General features: G+C 39.4%; 6 protein-coding genes across 6 annotated transcripts; 2 read left to right on the plus strand and 4 right to left on the minus strand.

Annotated features, from left to right (window-relative positions):
• Positions 1-395: 395 nt before the first annotated feature.
• On the plus strand, positions 396-918 carry GCK72_024141 (uncharacterized protein; the record flags this gene model as incomplete). The annotated part of the gene is made up of 2 exons (XM_003117577.2): positions 396-642; positions 851-918. The coding sequence occupies 2 exons, from the start codon at positions 396-398 to the stop codon at positions 916-918; spliced, it is 315 nt and encodes a 104-aa protein (XP_003117625.2).
• A 1956-nt stretch (positions 919-2874) lies between these two features.
• On the plus strand, positions 2875-9256 carry GCK72_024142 (uncharacterized protein; the record flags this gene model as incomplete). Its single annotated transcript, XM_053735741.1, has 19 exons — positions 2875-2944; positions 2988-3110; positions 3161-3286; positions 3433-3546; positions 3594-5348; positions 5391-5488; positions 5532-5688; positions 5733-5901; positions 5949-6114; positions 6165-6371; positions 6415-6537; positions 6595-6768; positions 6817-6925; positions 6973-7126; positions 7173-7316; positions 7368-8150; positions 8204-8480; positions 8527-8773; positions 8955-9256. The coding sequence occupies 19 exons, from the start codon at positions 2875-2877 to the stop codon at positions 9254-9256; spliced, it is 5298 nt and encodes a 1765-aa protein (XP_053579307.1).
• A 1051-nt stretch (positions 9257-10307) lies between these two features.
• Positions 10308-10763, minus strand: GCK72_024143 (uncharacterized protein; the record flags this gene model as incomplete). Its single annotated transcript, XM_003117508.2, has 4 exons — positions 10308-10321; positions 10369-10492; positions 10544-10640; positions 10693-10763. 4 exons carry the CDS (start codon positions 10761-10763, stop codon positions 10308-10310), a joined length of 306 nt encoding a protein of 101 aa, XP_003117556.1.
• Positions 10764-11974: 1211 nt separating this feature from the next.
• Positions 11975-13068, minus strand: GCK72_024144 (uncharacterized protein; the record flags this gene model as incomplete). Its single annotated transcript, XM_003118176.2, has 5 exons — positions 11975-12035; positions 12117-12222; positions 12559-12693; positions 12799-12910; positions 12955-13068. The coding sequence occupies 5 exons, from the start codon at positions 13066-13068 to the stop codon at positions 11975-11977; spliced, it is 528 nt and encodes a 175-aa protein (XP_003118224.2).
• A 361-nt stretch (positions 13069-13429) lies between these two features.
• GCK72_024145 (uncharacterized protein) lies at positions 13430-14060 on the minus strand (the record flags this gene model as incomplete). Its single annotated transcript, XM_053735742.1, has 4 exons — positions 13430-13610; positions 13683-13819; positions 13876-13959; positions 14004-14060. 4 exons carry the CDS (start codon positions 14058-14060, stop codon positions 13430-13432), a joined length of 459 nt encoding a protein of 152 aa, XP_053579308.1.
• Positions 14061-14914: 854 nt separating this feature from the next.
• GCK72_024146 (uncharacterized protein) lies at positions 14915-17225 on the minus strand (the record flags this gene model as incomplete). Its single annotated transcript, XM_003118120.2, has 9 exons — positions 14915-15094; positions 15139-15491; positions 15541-15609; positions 15656-15983; positions 16032-16208; positions 16284-16444; positions 16497-16680; positions 16728-16943; positions 16992-17225. The coding sequence occupies 9 exons, from the start codon at positions 17223-17225 to the stop codon at positions 14915-14917; spliced, it is 1902 nt and encodes a 633-aa protein (XP_003118168.2).
• Positions 17226-17741: the final 516 nt, after the last annotated feature.

Genomic DNA, 17741 nt, shown 5'->3' on the forward strand with positions numbered 1-17741 from the left:
TTGGCAAGAGGGACGAAGAAGAGTAGAAAGAAAGGACGAGGGACTAATGTTGCACGAGAACAATCAACAACCGAACGGGACCTCCAATTTCGAAAAGGGCCGCATTCCCTACGCACGCGAGCTGTGTATTCCTCCTTCTCTCACCCATGAGAATGTTGTTTTATTGACCACACACCATCCAACTTCATACTTTATTTTTATTTGAAGTTTTTCATTGAGGTTTTCCTTTAATTTCAATGAACAATTTTTTGAATAGGAAAAATATCTATTCGCGTTGAATATGTGTTACATTTATTCGTGTTATAGAAAATTAGGAGCATTTTTCCACAGTTTCATTCCTTTTGCACTTTTGTTCAAATTAGCTCCTATCGATACGTGCAGTCATTATTTTCAGAATGGTCAGTCCAAAACAATCTCAACAAGAAGACACGTCAAATGAAAGTGATGCAAAGAAAATGAGAAAGAAGAAAGGGTTCAGAGGAGAAACAGTGGCCGATAGGTTATTGGCGTCAGCAAGAAGAATGCAAGAGATGAGAATATCTGAAAATGGAAACAGTCGACCTGGAGTGATGCATGGAAATCAGACGGCACAACCAAATGAGAGTTCGAACCAAACGCTAAAATTGGAAAAATTAGGCAAAGGTGAGTTACATTTTTTCTTAATAATAGTCATTAGAAGTTTTTCTTAGTTTGTTTTTCTTTCTTTCGCTTTTCATCCAATTCAAAATTATTAGTTCAATTGAATTGCAAGCAATATTATTCATCAATTTTATGTAGAGATTGATTTCTTAATCGGTGGAGAGTTGAATGAAATGTTTCCCATACTTTTCTAATAATGTTGTGATTACAGCTACCAACGAGATTGACGATTTATCAGCACTGGAGTGGGAAACATCTTCGGAACAAAGCGGCATTTGATGATTTTCAATGCGAATGTCTATTTTATTTATATGAATTTGTATATTTCCTATTGTTTTCAATACATAATCACAAGAGAACAAAAATAATCTCGAGGTATGTGCAATCATAGGACCACTAAATGCGGAATCTATGAAAACTTACGAAATCTCAATGCAAAACATAATAAAGCAAAATGTATACATACGAAAATCGTTGGTTGAGTTTTTGAATGGACATTCAGGGTAATTTTCCTGGGGCCCCTCGAGTGGACATGAAGAAAATAGCAAGAGTGTGCGGTCAGATCTCCGAGACTGGAATAAAAGAGCTGTCGACTACTTTTTGAACACTCTCCCCCCTGGCATCCAACTGTGCCTCTTCTGGTCAGCTTTTCTTGCTGGTTGTTGTACGATGTAGCAATTTTGGGTTATGATGTGGCAAATATGCGTTTCACAGTTTTTGTTTCCTTAATATGTTTCTATGAGTGGGTGTGTACATCTATAGTTGCTATTTAGGTTGTAGCAATAAAACTACTGGCGAGTTTTCTGCTCGGTTTCCTGTCATGCCACCAGAAGAAGAAAAATTTGTTCTTTTACGATTATTTCTTCATCCAAACCCTGGGACCCAAAATATTTCATGTATATATGTGAGTGTATACTTGTTCCGGAAGTCAATGACTTTTTTGATTCGCTTGTTATTTTTTCCGACTTTTTTCATACTATACTAAAATTGCAACACAACTTCGTAACCCAAACCAAAACTTAAAACACGAGTATCGTTTTGATGCCACCTGATGATAGTCTATCAGATTGTTTCTTTGAACACATCTCATTCACTTCCATAATTTTGTGGATGCTACGTAGTTAGAAAAGGTTTAAGAGGTAGGTCAAAAGTGAGCTATTGAAGGTAGACTGAGTGGTCAAGAGAAAGGTCCACCACAAAACGGAAGAGCATAAAAGGCGCACCTCTGTAGGAGGGAAGCCAAGCGCCCGTGCGGTCATCAATTCTATTGCTGCCTACTTACCCAAACTATACTTTTTTGGGAGAAATACCACAATGTGTTATCTGTTTTGTTGCGTTAATCATGCTCAAATGGTTACATTGTTTGACTAGTAGTTTCTGACAAGTACACTGCCCTTACTTTTTTCGTGATGTCTCTCTGAGGAGTTTTAAATGTATATTAGTGTTTGAATAGCAGTACTGGTCATTCCTGTTTCAGCAGCCATACATTTGTTCTTATAGGTTAACTGTTCAGTATTTTTTCATATTCTGTTTTCTTTCCAAACATTTTCTCGTAGCTGATTGTAATTAAAAGTTAAGTTCTATCACTATAGGGTTCACAAAATTCTTTTCTACGTCATTATTCCATCTTAACTAGAAACAGAATGCATATCATTTTTGTGTAAATCTTTAAAAATAGTGAAGCGACCAATATGTGATATTGTGACTTAAATTTTTTCTTCACGTCGAGCCAAAATGTCTTGTCTAAAATCATTTTTCTTTATGCTATTTCACAGAATTATACGCGTTTCCAAATCTTGTTCTTTATAAGAAAATAACTCAAAAAGATTGATGGAAAATGATCGGAAACGAAGGTTGCGCTCCCTCCGACATGTCCACAGCTATCTTTGTGTCTTTTCTTGTTTCAACTCACCGACTATAGTTACTGACGCATTCCAAAGGAGCTATTATTGCCCCTCCATGTAATGGACACTGCTCCCAATTGTTCCAATGTGCACTTTAATAGCTCCTTATACTTTTCCTGTCCCCATTTCCCTCCTCCCAATCATGTCAGATGTGTGCTCATTTTGTATAGTTATCTGGAATATTTTTATGATATTAGACTTGGAATAACTTTATATAACAATTAGATTTTCTGTTGCAGATCTCGCTTGAAAAGATCACAAGTATTGGATGAGTGAGACATTCTGATGTTGTCTGCTCAAGAGTACACATGTAACCAGTTCCAGTCTTTCCATGCTGACCGTCTTTCAATATTTGGTCGTCTTTCCAATTTTTGCCTTTCCGCAGTTTTTATCCTATGATGGTAAGTGTCTGACGGATATTCAACATAGATTTCAAATTTGCAGCGATTCGAATGAGGGTACCAGGACGTTGTATGTTGGGTGACTATGATTGCGGGTTAGGTCAGTGTGTTCCAATTTCACAGTTTCGAGATGGAAAACCTGATTGTATGGATGGTAGCGATGAATGTGAGTTCTCCATTTTTCTGATAATAATCTGACAGTTTTCACCGTTTTAGGGTGTTTCATCGGTCAAGTTAGTTGTGGACCAGTTTATTGTGCAGACTACAAAGATGCACTGTCTTGTATTGTATATCCAAAATGTGATGGCTCTTCAAAACAGTTACCTTGGTGTTCAGCTTCAAGTGAGTCTATTTAATTTTATTTATTTATTTCATCGAAGGGTGGAAGCCGCTAACACGTGAATATGAATTGGTTTTAAGAGTACATGAATGAGATGATTGATAAATATTATCCACATTGTTGTCATAAAAACTTGACTTGATTTCAGAAGAAAAATTATGTGCGGATAAAACATCGTTTCCGTGCAAAGGTTATGGCGAATGTGTCTTATGGGAATGGTTATTAGATGGAAAGAAAGATTGTATCGATGGAAGTGACGAAGGTAACAGGATATCGTCTTTCAACAATCTTTTAAAACGATTTTTTCAGATGAGAACTATGTCATGCCATTGGAACATGCATACCGATGTGCAAGAAATCAGACTGGTCTCATTCTCCCAAAACCTATACCCCCACCTCCTGAGGATCATCCATCTCTATACGTAGAAGGTTGTTCAATGTGTTCTAAACCACCAACAATTCCTGCTCCTGTCTCATCTATTTCATCAGAGACAGCTGGGGACCACACAACTCCAAAATACCCTTTCATAACATCTTCACCATTCGGAAATACCCAACCACCACTAAGCAATTTCCCAATTTTCCCAAGTGAGGAACCTGGAGATTTCTTTGTTCCACCATCCGGTGTTGAAATATCAAGAGTAACAAGCATCCAAAAACCAAATGAACCAATTGGGGATTTCTTTCCATCCCATTCTTCAACTCACTTTCCACCAACAGAAGCATACACTCAATCTCACAAATTTCGTCTGATCACAATTCCATCTATTAGTCAGACTCAGTATCCTCAAGCACCTCTCATTTTTCCCGGACGGCCAGACTTGCCACCCATCACAGCGCCTTCACCTCTAAACAACTGGCCAATTCCAATTGTGACCACCACACCGGATTCACATCATCAAGGTCCACTTCCGCCGATTACCTACCCACCTATCGAAGAAGGTTCCGAGAAGATTCCCCCCATAAGACCAGGGATAATAATAAGTCGACCTGTGACTTCGAAAAAACCGGATGTTCTAGAAGAAGAAGAGTTCGAATATGGAAATGGAGGAGGTTCACCACCAGGAATCAATCCGTTTGATCTACCGACAAGACCTTCTGTTAACACACCTTCAAGTATATTTCAAACTGTTCCTCCTGCCGGATTCCGTCCAGTGACTCGAGGTCCTGATGAACATTCTGGAATTCCGGAGTATATTCCTCGCAAAGGTAATGTTGAATACCCTGAAAACACTGAAAACTCTGTGAATTCCAACATTGAACCAAAAGGAACGGGAGACACATTGGTACCTTTTATCCCTGGTCGTGTGCTACCAAATGTTCCAACTCAAAGACCTCTCACTATTCCTAGTTTCTTTACTACTCGTCCTTCTCCAATGTATCCCGGTGGCCAGTTCATTACCAACAAACCACCAATTATTGATCACGGAGCGTTGCCAACACTGATTCCCCAATCCGAAATTGAGAAATATGTGCAAACAAAAATTCCAACTTCATCCGGGTTCGAGGTCCCTGACACTGATTTCACAACGCCCAGTAGTACAAGAAAAACTCCATCACCAGAGGGTTTCATAGAAGAAAAAACACCTCCGACACTTCCCCCAAGTGGTCATGAAACAACTGAGACAGAAGAAAACTCGCATCCGGCAACAAGTACTTCAAGGCCCACGTCTGGATCTAAGATTATTCATGTTGGACCAAATGGAGTTGTTGAGGAAATTGGTAAGCACGGACCATCCGAAGGAAATATTGGAGAACCTCAAGGGACAGGAATAGAAACTGGATCAGGACTGGTAACTGGATCAAATAAGATTATCCACATCGGTCCAACAATGCACACTACTTCATCTCCAATACCCACAAGCAGCGTCTTTTCTATCACGTCAACTGAATCCAGTTCTACAAATGATGGTGTTTCCACGTCAACAGCCGAGACGACAACAGTTAAAACTGGAGACCCACAGGTTGATGATTGTCTCCTAAAGATGTCTGATCAAGGTTCATCTGTAGTTTGTGATTGTCCAAACGGGCAATTCAAAAATACAGGGACTGGACAGTGTGAAGGTTGGTTCAAATAGAGAAAACTAGGTTACCACCGTTTTTTAGAAACTTTATCATTGATGAATGTGAAAATTCATGTGAATTCCATTTGCAATACAAACAAAGCATCTTTCGAACAGAAGCAAAGAATACTTCATCAGAAGGTAGATTTCTACTTTTGTTCTTGAAACACAAAAGCTTATTCAGATCGGCCAGTCGTATCAGTCCTGTATTCGTCCAACAGAACATGACTATTTTCTAATAGCAACTGTAAAGTGTGAAGATTGTAGTTTGCAAGAAATTAACCGGCTCCTAACAACAAGATCTTTCGGAGAACCAGGCAGTTTGAATGTCACTGCAGAAGGTATATTTAAAAACTTTTATTCATCAATCAAGATTCTTTTTCAGCACTCGGAAGCAACTTGTGTTCTGACTCGGAGTTCAATCACTGTCATGTTTACTCAGATTGTGTTTTGGATAGTGAAGAATTGAGATATGCATGTCGTTGTAAGAAAGGAACAACTGACACGTCGGATGGTTATGGTAGACTTTGCGAAGGCTTTCCAGAAGAATCTGAGTAAGTTATAAATATTACTGTAATAAGCAAAATAATTTATTTTTCAGTTGCATTATGGTGTTTGGAATATGTCTAATTGTCTGGTTGATGTTCCTTCTCGGAGCATTCATGCTATCCTTGCTTTCCTGTATTGCTTGTTATTCCCTTTGTCGGAACCGGTGTTGTCGACACATTGCCATTCATCCTGTGAATGCTGATGGTTTGCAGACAGTGGTAAGTTTTAAATAAACCTTGAAGTATCAAAGTCAATTAATGTTTATCAGGTCATTGGTCCAAAGGCTGCAAAGAATTTGGATCCTAATGGAAACCGAGAAAGATTGCCTCATATGAAAGCGATATTTGCTGAAAGCTTGAAACACAGTGCAAAAGGTTCAACATCAGTCGCCAGTGCTTTTGCGTTTGCAGATTTCCGCAGGAAAAAAGTATCGAGACCGCCAGATATGAGTCAAGTAATAGAAGAAGTTAACGAGGTCAGATTGTCATGTGTCGTATTGTAAACCAATGCATTTTCAGACCCCTGTTCCTACAATGAAAAACTCTGAATCCTTGCCTAAAGTCAGTAGTCTTGCCAAAATATCAACGAACTCTGAGCCTCCAACACCCGTCGGGATAATGGAAACGCCTATCCTTGAAAAGGTACTTTTTTCATAAACACTTGAAATAAAAGGAAGTGATCATCTATTCTATTTTTAGAACTCGAGCTCTGTGTCTCTCGTCTCGGCAAACGACAGTGCTCCTCAACTTCCCAGTTTACCATTGCCTCTTCCTGTGCCAATTACAACAAGCACTTCAACACCCAATTTGGAAGATACAACTGGAAGGGAGAAGGAAAGAGATACGGGAGGCAGTGCTCCACATGAACAACAAGTAAAAATAAACATCGTGTTTTTTGAAAAAGAAAAGGATTTTTTCAAGGTGCCGGAAGCGGAAAGACCAGCCTCGTCGCATTCAATTGGTGTGCAGCCAACCATTTGGGAGACATATCGAGTACTTGGACAACAATACTCGAAATCTGATTTGACTGGTAAAAACCCAATCTGGATCTGAAGATGAAGATAAGATTTTTTTCAGAGAGAAAAGCCAGTGTAGATTCATTGGAACAAATGTTTGAAGCTAGACTGGCTGAAACTTCTAGAACAACAAAAACTATTCCAACTGTCCGAACAGACAAATCGGATAACTCTGCAATAATGTTCACAGCAAAACCATACAAGGAAGAAACAGAGTTCGTATTCATTGTTTGGTTTATTCATATACATGTTTTGTTTCAGGAAGCAGCAACCCCCTCCAGCTCAACAACCAGTTTCTGAAGAAAAGAAAACACCGCCAGTTGTAATTGATACCACCACTGAGAAACTAACGGAAAGTGTGGAGGACATTCAAAAGAACTTGGAGGAACAAAAAGAAACATTAATGTATTACTATTCAACTTAGTGTGTGTTTTTTCTAATCAAAACTAATTTTAGAAAGGAAACGGATTCAAAACTGGCAGACATGATTGGCGTTACTTCATTCCATACTTCTAAAAACGCTTCACCAACCCGTCCTGATTCTGGAGAAGGTCCTTCAAAAGAAATAGTTCCAGCAGTTGAGATTGAGAGTAGGCCGTTCTCACCATCTTTGGAAAAGTCACTTGAAGCAGCATTGTTGATTGAAATGGCTAAACGTGGAATCGAACTACCATTATCTCCTAAAGACCCTACTCCAATATTCCATGAACTCGAAAAAGTCACTCCTGTCGTCGCTGCAACTGTGGAAAGTACAGAAGATTCTGACGTAAAACCAGTCAAGCCTGAAACCCCAAAAAAGATAGAGAGTCGAAAATCGTCTGCGAAATCGAGTGCGTCATCAAGAAAATCTAAGATTCCAAGCACGTCACAATCAAGACAAAGTAGTGCGAAACAACGGATCTCTCAGATTGATGAACAGGATAATGAACCGGAAGTGTTTGTTCCGCAAGGAGCCAGAGCAATACAGGAAAAGAAGAAAATATTACGACGGAGTGGTGGCGGCAGTGAATTAGTTCCGTCCACAGACGAGAGTGATCCTGAAATCGCGTTTTTCAAGAAAATTGAGAAAATGAAGCAAGACCCAATGCGATATCCTGTACATCCTTATCGAAAATATGTGCGACGAAGGAAACCGGAAAGAACATTGTCTAGTATATCTGAGAAGAGTGCTGAAATCGCAGCAGAAGCAGCTTTAGAATACCCACAGGACACTTCAATATCTTGTCCACCGACTACTAGGTACATTTCTCTCTTAGCCACTATTTAAAAGTGTACCTATTATAATTTTTCAGAGCTTTCCTCGAACCACGGGCCCATATTGCACCACGATATATTTTCAAACGTAAAGTGGTCGAGGCAACCGAAGAAACGTCTGATGTTGATTTGCCGAGACTTTCACCTGCTAAACATGTACACCCAGTGGTCAGCTCACCAGAAATCCCCGATGTTACATTGCAACGGTCCATGGAGAACTTGCATAAGTCAGAGATGAAAACCAAACCCCAAAAACCATTCCATCCACAAACCCCAACAAAGAAAAGTAGTCTTCTGAAAAAGAAAACTAGCGCGGTACGTATTGTTTTGTTTTTCTTTTGTGATGAACATATTTTTTCAGAATGGATCAGCTGGCCCCTCATCAAGTGTTCACAGTAGTCGTCACAGTAGCAAGTTCACCTCAAAAGCTACGACTCCAAGAAATGGTGATGAAACTCCCGCTTCACTAACCTCACGGAGCACAAGACACTCAGTAATCAGTCGGAAAATTGCGATTCGGAGACAAGAACTGAAAGCCGTGACAGGTTCAGCACGTGATCTCTCGGGCTCAAGGGCCAGTCGAGTCACCTCTGCCAATGCTCTCAGAGGTGCGTATAATGTTTCTTAGAAAAGTTTTGAAATTCATCTCGAGACATATTTTTGAGTTTTGCAACTGATAAGAAATTCTTTCAACCAAAACATTTTAATGAGATCGAAAATTTCTGAAAAACAAAACGATTCGATCTGTCGGTAAACTCTTGAACCCACAGACCCATCAAATATTTGCAGGTGCCAAATCAGTCGGAGACCTTTCAAAACGACAACGCCACTGGGATATCAGTCCGTATCGAGACACTCCAGGACCATCGAGTTTTCTACCACCGATCACACCGTCAAGAGGAGTCAGGACAGCACTGAATTCTCCGCAGCCAAGACATCGACGAAGTGATAGTCACTTTTCCATGACGTCTCTACCCCTTATATCTCATTCTCCAACTTCCTTCTGGAGTTCACCATATTTCAATCCCTCTGAAGATTCTAAAAAACCACCCAAAGAAGATTTGTGGTGGAATCCAAATAATCGTTTGTAACCTCATATACTCTTCATTTTAAACTAACCTTACCCTATTATTCTTTCACAATTCTGTCATAACAATGTCTTTCAGATACTCAAGAAGTGCTTTCATTTATTAATAACTGAACTCTACACTATTTTTCTTGTTTTCCACAATTTGCCTGTCCCTACCCTTTTCCAACAACCCAGTGAAAGATTCAGTCACAAAACGCGTGTAATGAACATACTTGTTAAGTTCAACCCTCCAAACTTTCAACCCTTCATCCATCGTCCTTCACTCTTCAATTCGAAACAATTGTTTATATTTTTAACCCCTTTACTGCGATTCTTGTTATCTGGATAAAATATACGTAATACAATTCTAAGAAAGACTATTTTTCAATGCGGACCTCCATGATTTCATTTACGACAATCTGGATGTAAGGTTGATCGACGGCCTTTTGTTGTTTTCTAGAAATGCCTTGGTTTTGATGAAAAGGGTGTTAGTCTTAATGAAAAATCTCCCAAGTTTTGTTTGTGTCAATGATAGTTTATGGTACCTTACCACATGTTGAATTAAAATCAGCAATGTATGTTGGCTAAACACAATGGCCCCAAGTACGGGTATAGATTTGTTTAGGTACACGTAGGAGTTTAATGCTGAATTAGTTATCAGCTGTTCGTCTCGTCATTTCCCTGTTACCCATTCTATTTTCGCCCTTAGCTTTTTCCGTGTGTATAGTCCCCCTCATTCTGAGTTTAATAAAATACCGAAGACTTTTTTGTATTCAACAGGTTTATTCATTAGTAGGAAAGAAAGAGTGACCAAGACAGCAAGAAGGGGTATAGGCGACAAGTGTGGAAGAAAGTTATAGGAAACAATAAATTAGAAACGGAGAAAAGAATGAACGATTGTTGCTGTTGTGTGTTCTAGCTGCTGACAATGTTCTGAAATTCGCCATTCATCCTCCCTCAATAGGTAATCGTCAGGTGTGCTCACGTTGGAATAGGTTATATTTGATCTCACAGTGTAGATGGTTTCATTAGTGATAAATTGGATTTGTTTTTTGTAATAAAAATGTCTCAGTTTATTGCGACAACTCTGAAAAATTGGAATTCATATGTGAAGGGCTACTTCGACTATATTACCGTTTCTAGCATTGACGAGACGGTCTCGGAGCACGGACACATTGACGCAGTCTGAGTTGGCGATCAACGCTTCGTCTTCAATGTGGCGGATGAGGAGCTCCAACATCTCTTTTTCCCAATCCTTCTGAAACACCATTATATATTCCCTATACTATGATCACTTGATGTAGCTTACAGCGTTGACAAGGTTTTGCTGTGATTGGTCGATCATTGGGTGACCTCCGGATCTTTTCAGCATGATTCCACGACAAGCTGGTGCAAAAGAGAACTTTCTAAATGAAAAAGAATGTATTCAAACTATGCCTGGTGTTCATTATGACATACCTGCAATCCAAAGAGTAGTAGAGTGGGACAAGGGCCAGAAGGATGAGAAGGAGAGGAGTGAAGCGCGCCATTCTTCAAGTGTCGAAGTGAGCGTGATGAAGAGTGAGGTCTCTCACACAGATCGGCCCTTTTATCTACTGACTTTTTGCTCCGACTCCGCCCATTTATTTTCAGTGGCCTTCGCAGCTGAACAACTCAAGCGCCGCCCACTTTCTCTGTAGTGACCTAGATGGCGAGATTATACGCAAACAGAATAAGAAAAATTATTAGAGTGCATTGAAGTGATATTGTTTATAAGAAAAACCCTGATTATATGATGTAACTGGATTCTGAAAAACCAAGACTGAAGGTACATGTGATGTGGAGAAACACAAATATAGAAGTACCTTATTAGTGTATGATCAGATCGGTGGAGCCTAAGAAAGTTAGTCGAGCTGAAATACTAGATAAACTTGTGAACTATCCGCTCGTCATAGAAACATTGTGTGGGAGATGTGTCATTTTTTGATTTCATAGATACTCAAAAGTCTAGAATACACGTCACAGTAAATATTGTTGTTGTGAATTGTGACTATACTTCTGTCTGAGCGTCTGCGGATTTGTTTAATCTGATCCCGAATCACAATGTCTCTTTTCCTGTAAAATCCACGGTTGTTTACACTACCTTCCGTAGATCATGACATTTTATGATCAATTATTCATCAGAAATCAAAGGAATTTTAGATTTATTTTCAAGAACATTTGCCCTGAACAAAGACATTGTGCTTTGTTCAACATCATACTTTTCCCATACACGTGAATACGAAAGTTTTACTCCGTATTAATTAAACTGAAAGTATGAGAATGGGAAAAGTTAATTAATTCATTCAGCAACGTTTTGCATCTCTTTTTTTCTTCGAGCACATGGCGGCTCTAATGCGATAAGGCTCATTGTGCCTGAGGTCAAACATGGTGAATTTTTGCACAGAGTTGCATTTTTTAAATCAGATATGCAGTTATAAAATCCAACTTCCGGAATATACTAACAACGGTCAAAAGTTGTTGGCGCGTGCATGTCAAGACGGAATCAGATTAAGGTTTTTATGACTAGAGAAAATAAAACCTACATGTCTTCAACCAAATAACTCAATTACGGAAGCTTCTAGAACTCAAGTGTCTGAATAGCCGCAGGCCAAATGTCTTCTTATGACACTTTGACGCATTTCTTGTAATTCTTACTTGACACTTTCTCGAAACATTTTATTGAACACATATACTACAGAAAGGGAAAACTGAAAAGCTTTTACTGACAGCAGTGAGCAGTCCATTTGCCTTGGATACATGTTGAACCAGTTGGGCAAAACCTGAAAAGAGGGAAATGACGAATTAGATTTGAAGAATAAATTTGATTTGATTTCAACTGGTTTCAATTAATCAAAACTAACTTATGGTTACAGTTCCGTCCAATTAATGGAGTCATTCCAAACCATTGCTTGAATTGTACAACATTCCCCTTTGAGCACTTTGGAGAGTGCTCTTTGTTCCATTCGTCTGAAATGTGATCAAGTGGAAATATGATGGGCAGACTATTCTATTTGAAGCGTGAAATTGAAAAAGTTTTTTGAGTATATTGTCCGATGCCGTGAGAAATTGAAAGTACTTCAACTATAGTGATGACGCGCGGAAAATGAAATACATCATCTGCATCAGGTTTTGCTTGGATTCACTTCTTTCTAGAATAATCAGAGCAGGAAGTTTTTTGAAATCAAATGAGTAATCAGTGATTTTTTACTAATCACTGTTGCAGATACTACTGAAAATTTCTTCCGGTTATCCAACCAATAACTTTATGGGTGGTTTGTCCCCGTACATCATTATTTCACGTACCTTGAATTTCCTTGTTACAACAGAATCCAACAGTTCCTCCCATCACGCAGTCTGTCCCTTTCTTGCATCCGTGATCACCTGGAGAAAAGCAGACACCGTCGGCGTCAGTGTTTCCACCGCACGAAAATTGGTCGGCTGAAATTGAATTTATTTCTAAAATTAGTCAATGGATTGTTGATATAACGAAACTAACTGAGATCAACTAATTCAAAAAGTCTCGGAAGAAAAATGTTAGCTCACCAGGTTTACAAAATTCGAGGCACAAATCACTTGACTCAAAAGAATTGGTTCCTTCATCACATCCAAGAAATTGATATGGATAGCAGAAAGAAAGCTTCGAATCAAAATACCACTGAAAAAGTGTATAAATTTATGGTAAAACTAATTTGAAAATACCTTAGTCGACGTTTTATTTTGAGAGCAAGTCTTTCCAAAAGTCAACTCTGAAGTGCATCCTGATTGACAAAAAGCTGGGGAAACCAATAAAGCAATCAATACCAGGGCGAACATTATTTGTGTCATTTGATTTGATCAGGCACATAGGTTGGGTCTCTGATTAAATACCTGTTTTCTAGACGCCAAAATGACCATCACAATGTTTAAAGTGACCCCCAATCATTGATCTTTTCGTTTCTTTGTCTTGATTCTAAACTAATTGAAATTCTTTAGGTTCTCTGTAGACGTGCAGTTAAAAAAGAATTTGAAACTTTACTTTAATGACTCATTAGAAAATATAGGAAGTAACAAAGCACATAAGGAGAAACGGAACATTTTATTAGATTTGTGTACAAAAATAGACATGATGTAATTTCCGATAGAACGGACTCAATTATGATATAAATGTAGACAACGGATGTTGAACGTCAGATGTTTATGTATTCTTGTTCTGTTGATCAATTGGAAGTTGGTACGAGAAGTGTGTGGGCCATCCTTGGAAGAACGATTGTAAACTGGGCATCGGTAGTGGCGGAGAGACGTATGGAGTTGGGGATGGGGATGAGGAACGTTCGTCAGGTTTGCAGATCATGCTCTTTCGGAGTGGTGAATTGCATCTGAAAACGTTAAATTTTGATTTTTCTTAATCTTCCTGTGTCAATTTTCCTAATACATTTCCCAATATTCACCTTCTTTTCTTTGTTCGCCTATTCTGAAACCAAGTTTTAACTTGGCATTCGGTTAGGTCAATAACTTGTGCCAATTCTCCTCGTCGATCTTTGCAGATGTATTCATTCTTTGCAAATTCCAATTCCAAAAGTGTGACCTTAACAGAATAAATTGACTGGAATAATTGGAAATGTCAATTTATGAGTGGTTCACCTGCTCAGAAGTGAATGTTGTCCTTTTGGTCGGTCGGTTGCTCCGTTTTGGTGGTGGTTTGATATTTGGGGTTGACTGTGACATCTGAATTCAGAACTTATTCCTAAACAATATAGGGACCAACTTACGGATGTATTAGTATTATTCCACGTAAAGAAATCATGTGAAAACTTATTATTTCCCATATTCTGAAATAGATATTCAGAGAAACTGAAATAATAGATTCAAAGAACTCACCGTGGGAGACGTCATTTTACCAACAGAATGAGAATAAGAGCTCGGGGAGAAATTGGATGTTTAATTTGAAGCCTACGACTTTATGCCTTTTCAGGATGGGCAATACAAGGAAAAGAGCTGTGCAATTAGCACCACTTGGGTCGTTGAAAACACGTCGTTAATTGGAGCTATCGTATGTGAGCCAGATCCAACAATTATCCTATTTGGTCATAAAGGTTTGGCCTTGTAACCACATGGATAATGTTATTGAACCTATTTCATGGAAGACACTTTGTTTCTTATAGAGAAAATATGATTGTTCATTTCCTTGTGATTCATGAATCATCCAACAGAAATTGTTTCAGGTACACGATTCGAAGAAAAAACTGAAACAACGGCAATGAACAGAGAATGTTCTTCTTTCAATTTAAGATTCCCTTTCTCAGTTTCTATAGGTTTAGGGAATGAGCTCCTAGACTTATTTCTCATTAAACCTCAATCCTTTTCATTTTCTTGACATATCCTGAAGGCGAATGAGAATCCTCGACATGCACCGCTTTAAAATCAATCACAATTTGAAAGAAAAAATTCTATAATACTCTTCTTTTTCAAGATAAACCTTTCTTTAAGGTCATACATATCTCGAACAATGAACAACACAGATGCCATGCATAATATTTATGGTTGACATTCGGTAGTATAGAGACACATTGCAGAGATCAAATGACATGATAGTGAACATAAAAATTTAAAAATTTTAAATTGGGAACATGAGTGAGACTCAAAACTATGGCACAATGCATATGGTTGGGTAACTATCAGTTTACATGATGTTGCAGTTGTTTTTGACAGTGTCGATAATAGATGACTTCTGATTCTTGATAGCTGGTGGCGCAGACTCCGTCTCCCACCAAGGGCGTGGACGTTCTCCTTTCACCTTCATGTCGATGATGTCGTCCTCGTCGTCATCATCGGTTATCATGTTGAAAGGCTCTAGAGTACGCTGAAATAAAAAGTTGTTTTAATAAAACATGGCTAAATTCATACCTGCTGATAGCTCAATCTGCGGATATCATCAACCGCCAGATGACGACGCTTTGGTTCGGATGCGACAAAACGACGGACTCCTCCTGGACTACGACGACGACGGTCCTCTTCATCGTGACTTGCAACACGTCGAATCGGGATTTTCTTCTCTGGAGGTATGTACTCCTCGTCGTCAGTCCAAACGAAGTCACTTTCGTCGTTTTCATTAGAAATTGGACTTCTTTGCGGTGTTAGCATGGTAGCAACATCAGTTGCAGGTTGAGTCAATGTGACATCAGCAAGAGCGAGATTCTCCAAATAACGCTTCCCCTGCTCTACCTTTCCGGCTTCCTCATCTTGGAGAGAGAAGACTTCTGAAAAACGATAGACTAACTGCAAGGAGTCTTGTCAGTTACAACTCACGGCGTTGTTTCTTGGTTGGAGAAGATGTGTATCCCATACCAGCTACATCTCTTTCAGTAGTTGCCACTTCTGAAATAAGGTTCAAATCTTAAATTCATGAAAGTTTAAAACTCACGGCGTTTTCGATTAGATGCAGTTGTCGATGTCGTCCACTGCCCACGAAGGAAATCGTTCTCCTCTAGCTTCGGTAGAGGCTTCTTCCTCGAAAGCACACGATTCACGTGTGGTGTCACGTCATTGGAGATAATGTTGCGGATGCGGTCGCGGTTTTTCTGCCAGAATCCTCGGTCAAAGACCAACGATTTTTGCTTGAAACTCTCCTTGCGCAGAGTATCACGAAGCTTCTTTGCATTGTCAATGGCATCACAAATTTCATTGTACCATTCCGTTACACCACCCAATGAGTAGGCGGTAAAATCCACACCGACGTCACCGCAACGGATCTGTAAAACCAGACATTGAAATTAAAGTTGTAGAAAGATGCAACTTACGAAAATACTTCCGCCGATGTCGTCTAGTTGGACAATGCAATGACGGAGCGATAGAATTGCAGATGGCTCGTACTTGCAAAGTGGCATTACACTGATCTTTTTGATCCCATATAGAAGAATATCGTTGAAGAGGAAAACGACGGTTTCTTGATAGTTGGCGGTTCCGTTGAGTTCCCTCTGAAAGCCGACAGATGTTAAATTCTCCGTCCAGATGAAGCTGAGGTCAGTACGCCCGACACCAGTTTTACCTACCTTGTACAACATTCCTTCCTTCAGTAAAACTCTTCCAGGCTCCAGAACATGTCCATCCAGCCCGAAGCTCAGTTGGATTTCCAGCAACCTCTGTCCATTCTCGTATGCAATCATACAGGACTGCATCTGATCGGTGAGTCCTTGCATTCCACTCAACGCCTCTGAAAATAACATAATGATCTCTATGAACAAAAAAATCAGAGATGAACTCACTGTACAAATTCGTTATATCTTGTTGTTCCGTGCTAAACTTCATCAAATTCGATATGAGCATAATGTAGCGCGGAATTCTTTGGATTGGCATGATGAGATACGCTTGTAACTTCTTTCCTTCAACTCTCGGATCTTCTTCAATCTTTGCCAGAGCTTTGCGGAAGTCGCTACGGGACATGAGTTTCTGAAACACCAGGATTTACCTTAGAAAAAGACAGTTGGTAGACTTACGGCATGAATCTTCAAAGCATTTGGGTAATGAGTCGCGTAGCTCGTGTACAATTTGAGAAAAGGTACGAATTTGGTAAACACATCGGCAATTGGTTTGGTGCGAAGCGATTCCAAGAGTATTTGGTGGGTCTTGCAGATGGCTGATATCTCACCGAACAGGGAACGGAAGCATTTCCTTGATTTGGGACACCACAAGTTGAGTTGTTGAATGAATATCTAAAAATTAATTTTAAAAAACTCAAATCATTATGAAAAAATAGTTACCTCATCAACAACAGTCAGCGCCTTGACATAAGTTCTCTCTGTATCGTAAATCTCTTGAAGAATGTTGATTTTCTCCTGCGGCTCATTAGCATACTTCTTTTTCATATCGAACGGTGTATATGTGTTCATTTTGATGGTAAGATAATCATCATAATCATCTTGTTCCCTCGGCAAACTACGTTCCGTTCCATCCATTTTATTAGCATAAAATTTGAATTCTTTGCCGGCATTCATGGCCTGTAATAAGAGGAAAAATGAGTTTAAATAAGGAAAGTCAACCAGCGATGGCAGTATCAATAAACAGAAAAAATGAACGCCAGGGCAGAAAAATAGAAAGAGAAATGAAGAGAACGGAAGCAGGTGTTTTGCACAAACACCCATCAAGGCCCTTTTTTCAAATTCGCGGAGTGTCCCGTCGAGCGCGTTTGCATAATCCTCCCCACTCTCTGTCATTGCCACAAGGATCGATTTTTGGTTAGGGTGGGCCTTGTGTGTCCTCCTCGTGTGCGCGGCAGAGGAGGAGAAAAAATGTGCGCAGAGGAGACGGGGACAAGGACACTTTGCGTAAGAAGGATGACCGAATGTCGTGTATGTACAGAGGAAGAATATAAAGAAAGCAATGACACACATTATCGTCATCTGGGAAAAGAGATGCGTAGCATTTACTCAACCTCTATAGTATTGACAGGAAATGATGAATTGGTTGTGAATGAGGTTCTTCAAAAATTGTAGTCAGCTGATAGCAAAGAG

This window comes from Caenorhabditis remanei, chromosome X (genome assembly GCF_010183535.1).
Source record: "Caenorhabditis remanei strain PX506 chromosome X, whole genome shotgun sequence".
Taxonomy (NCBI): Eukaryota; Metazoa; Nematoda; class Chromadorea; order Rhabditida; family Rhabditidae; genus Caenorhabditis; species Caenorhabditis remanei.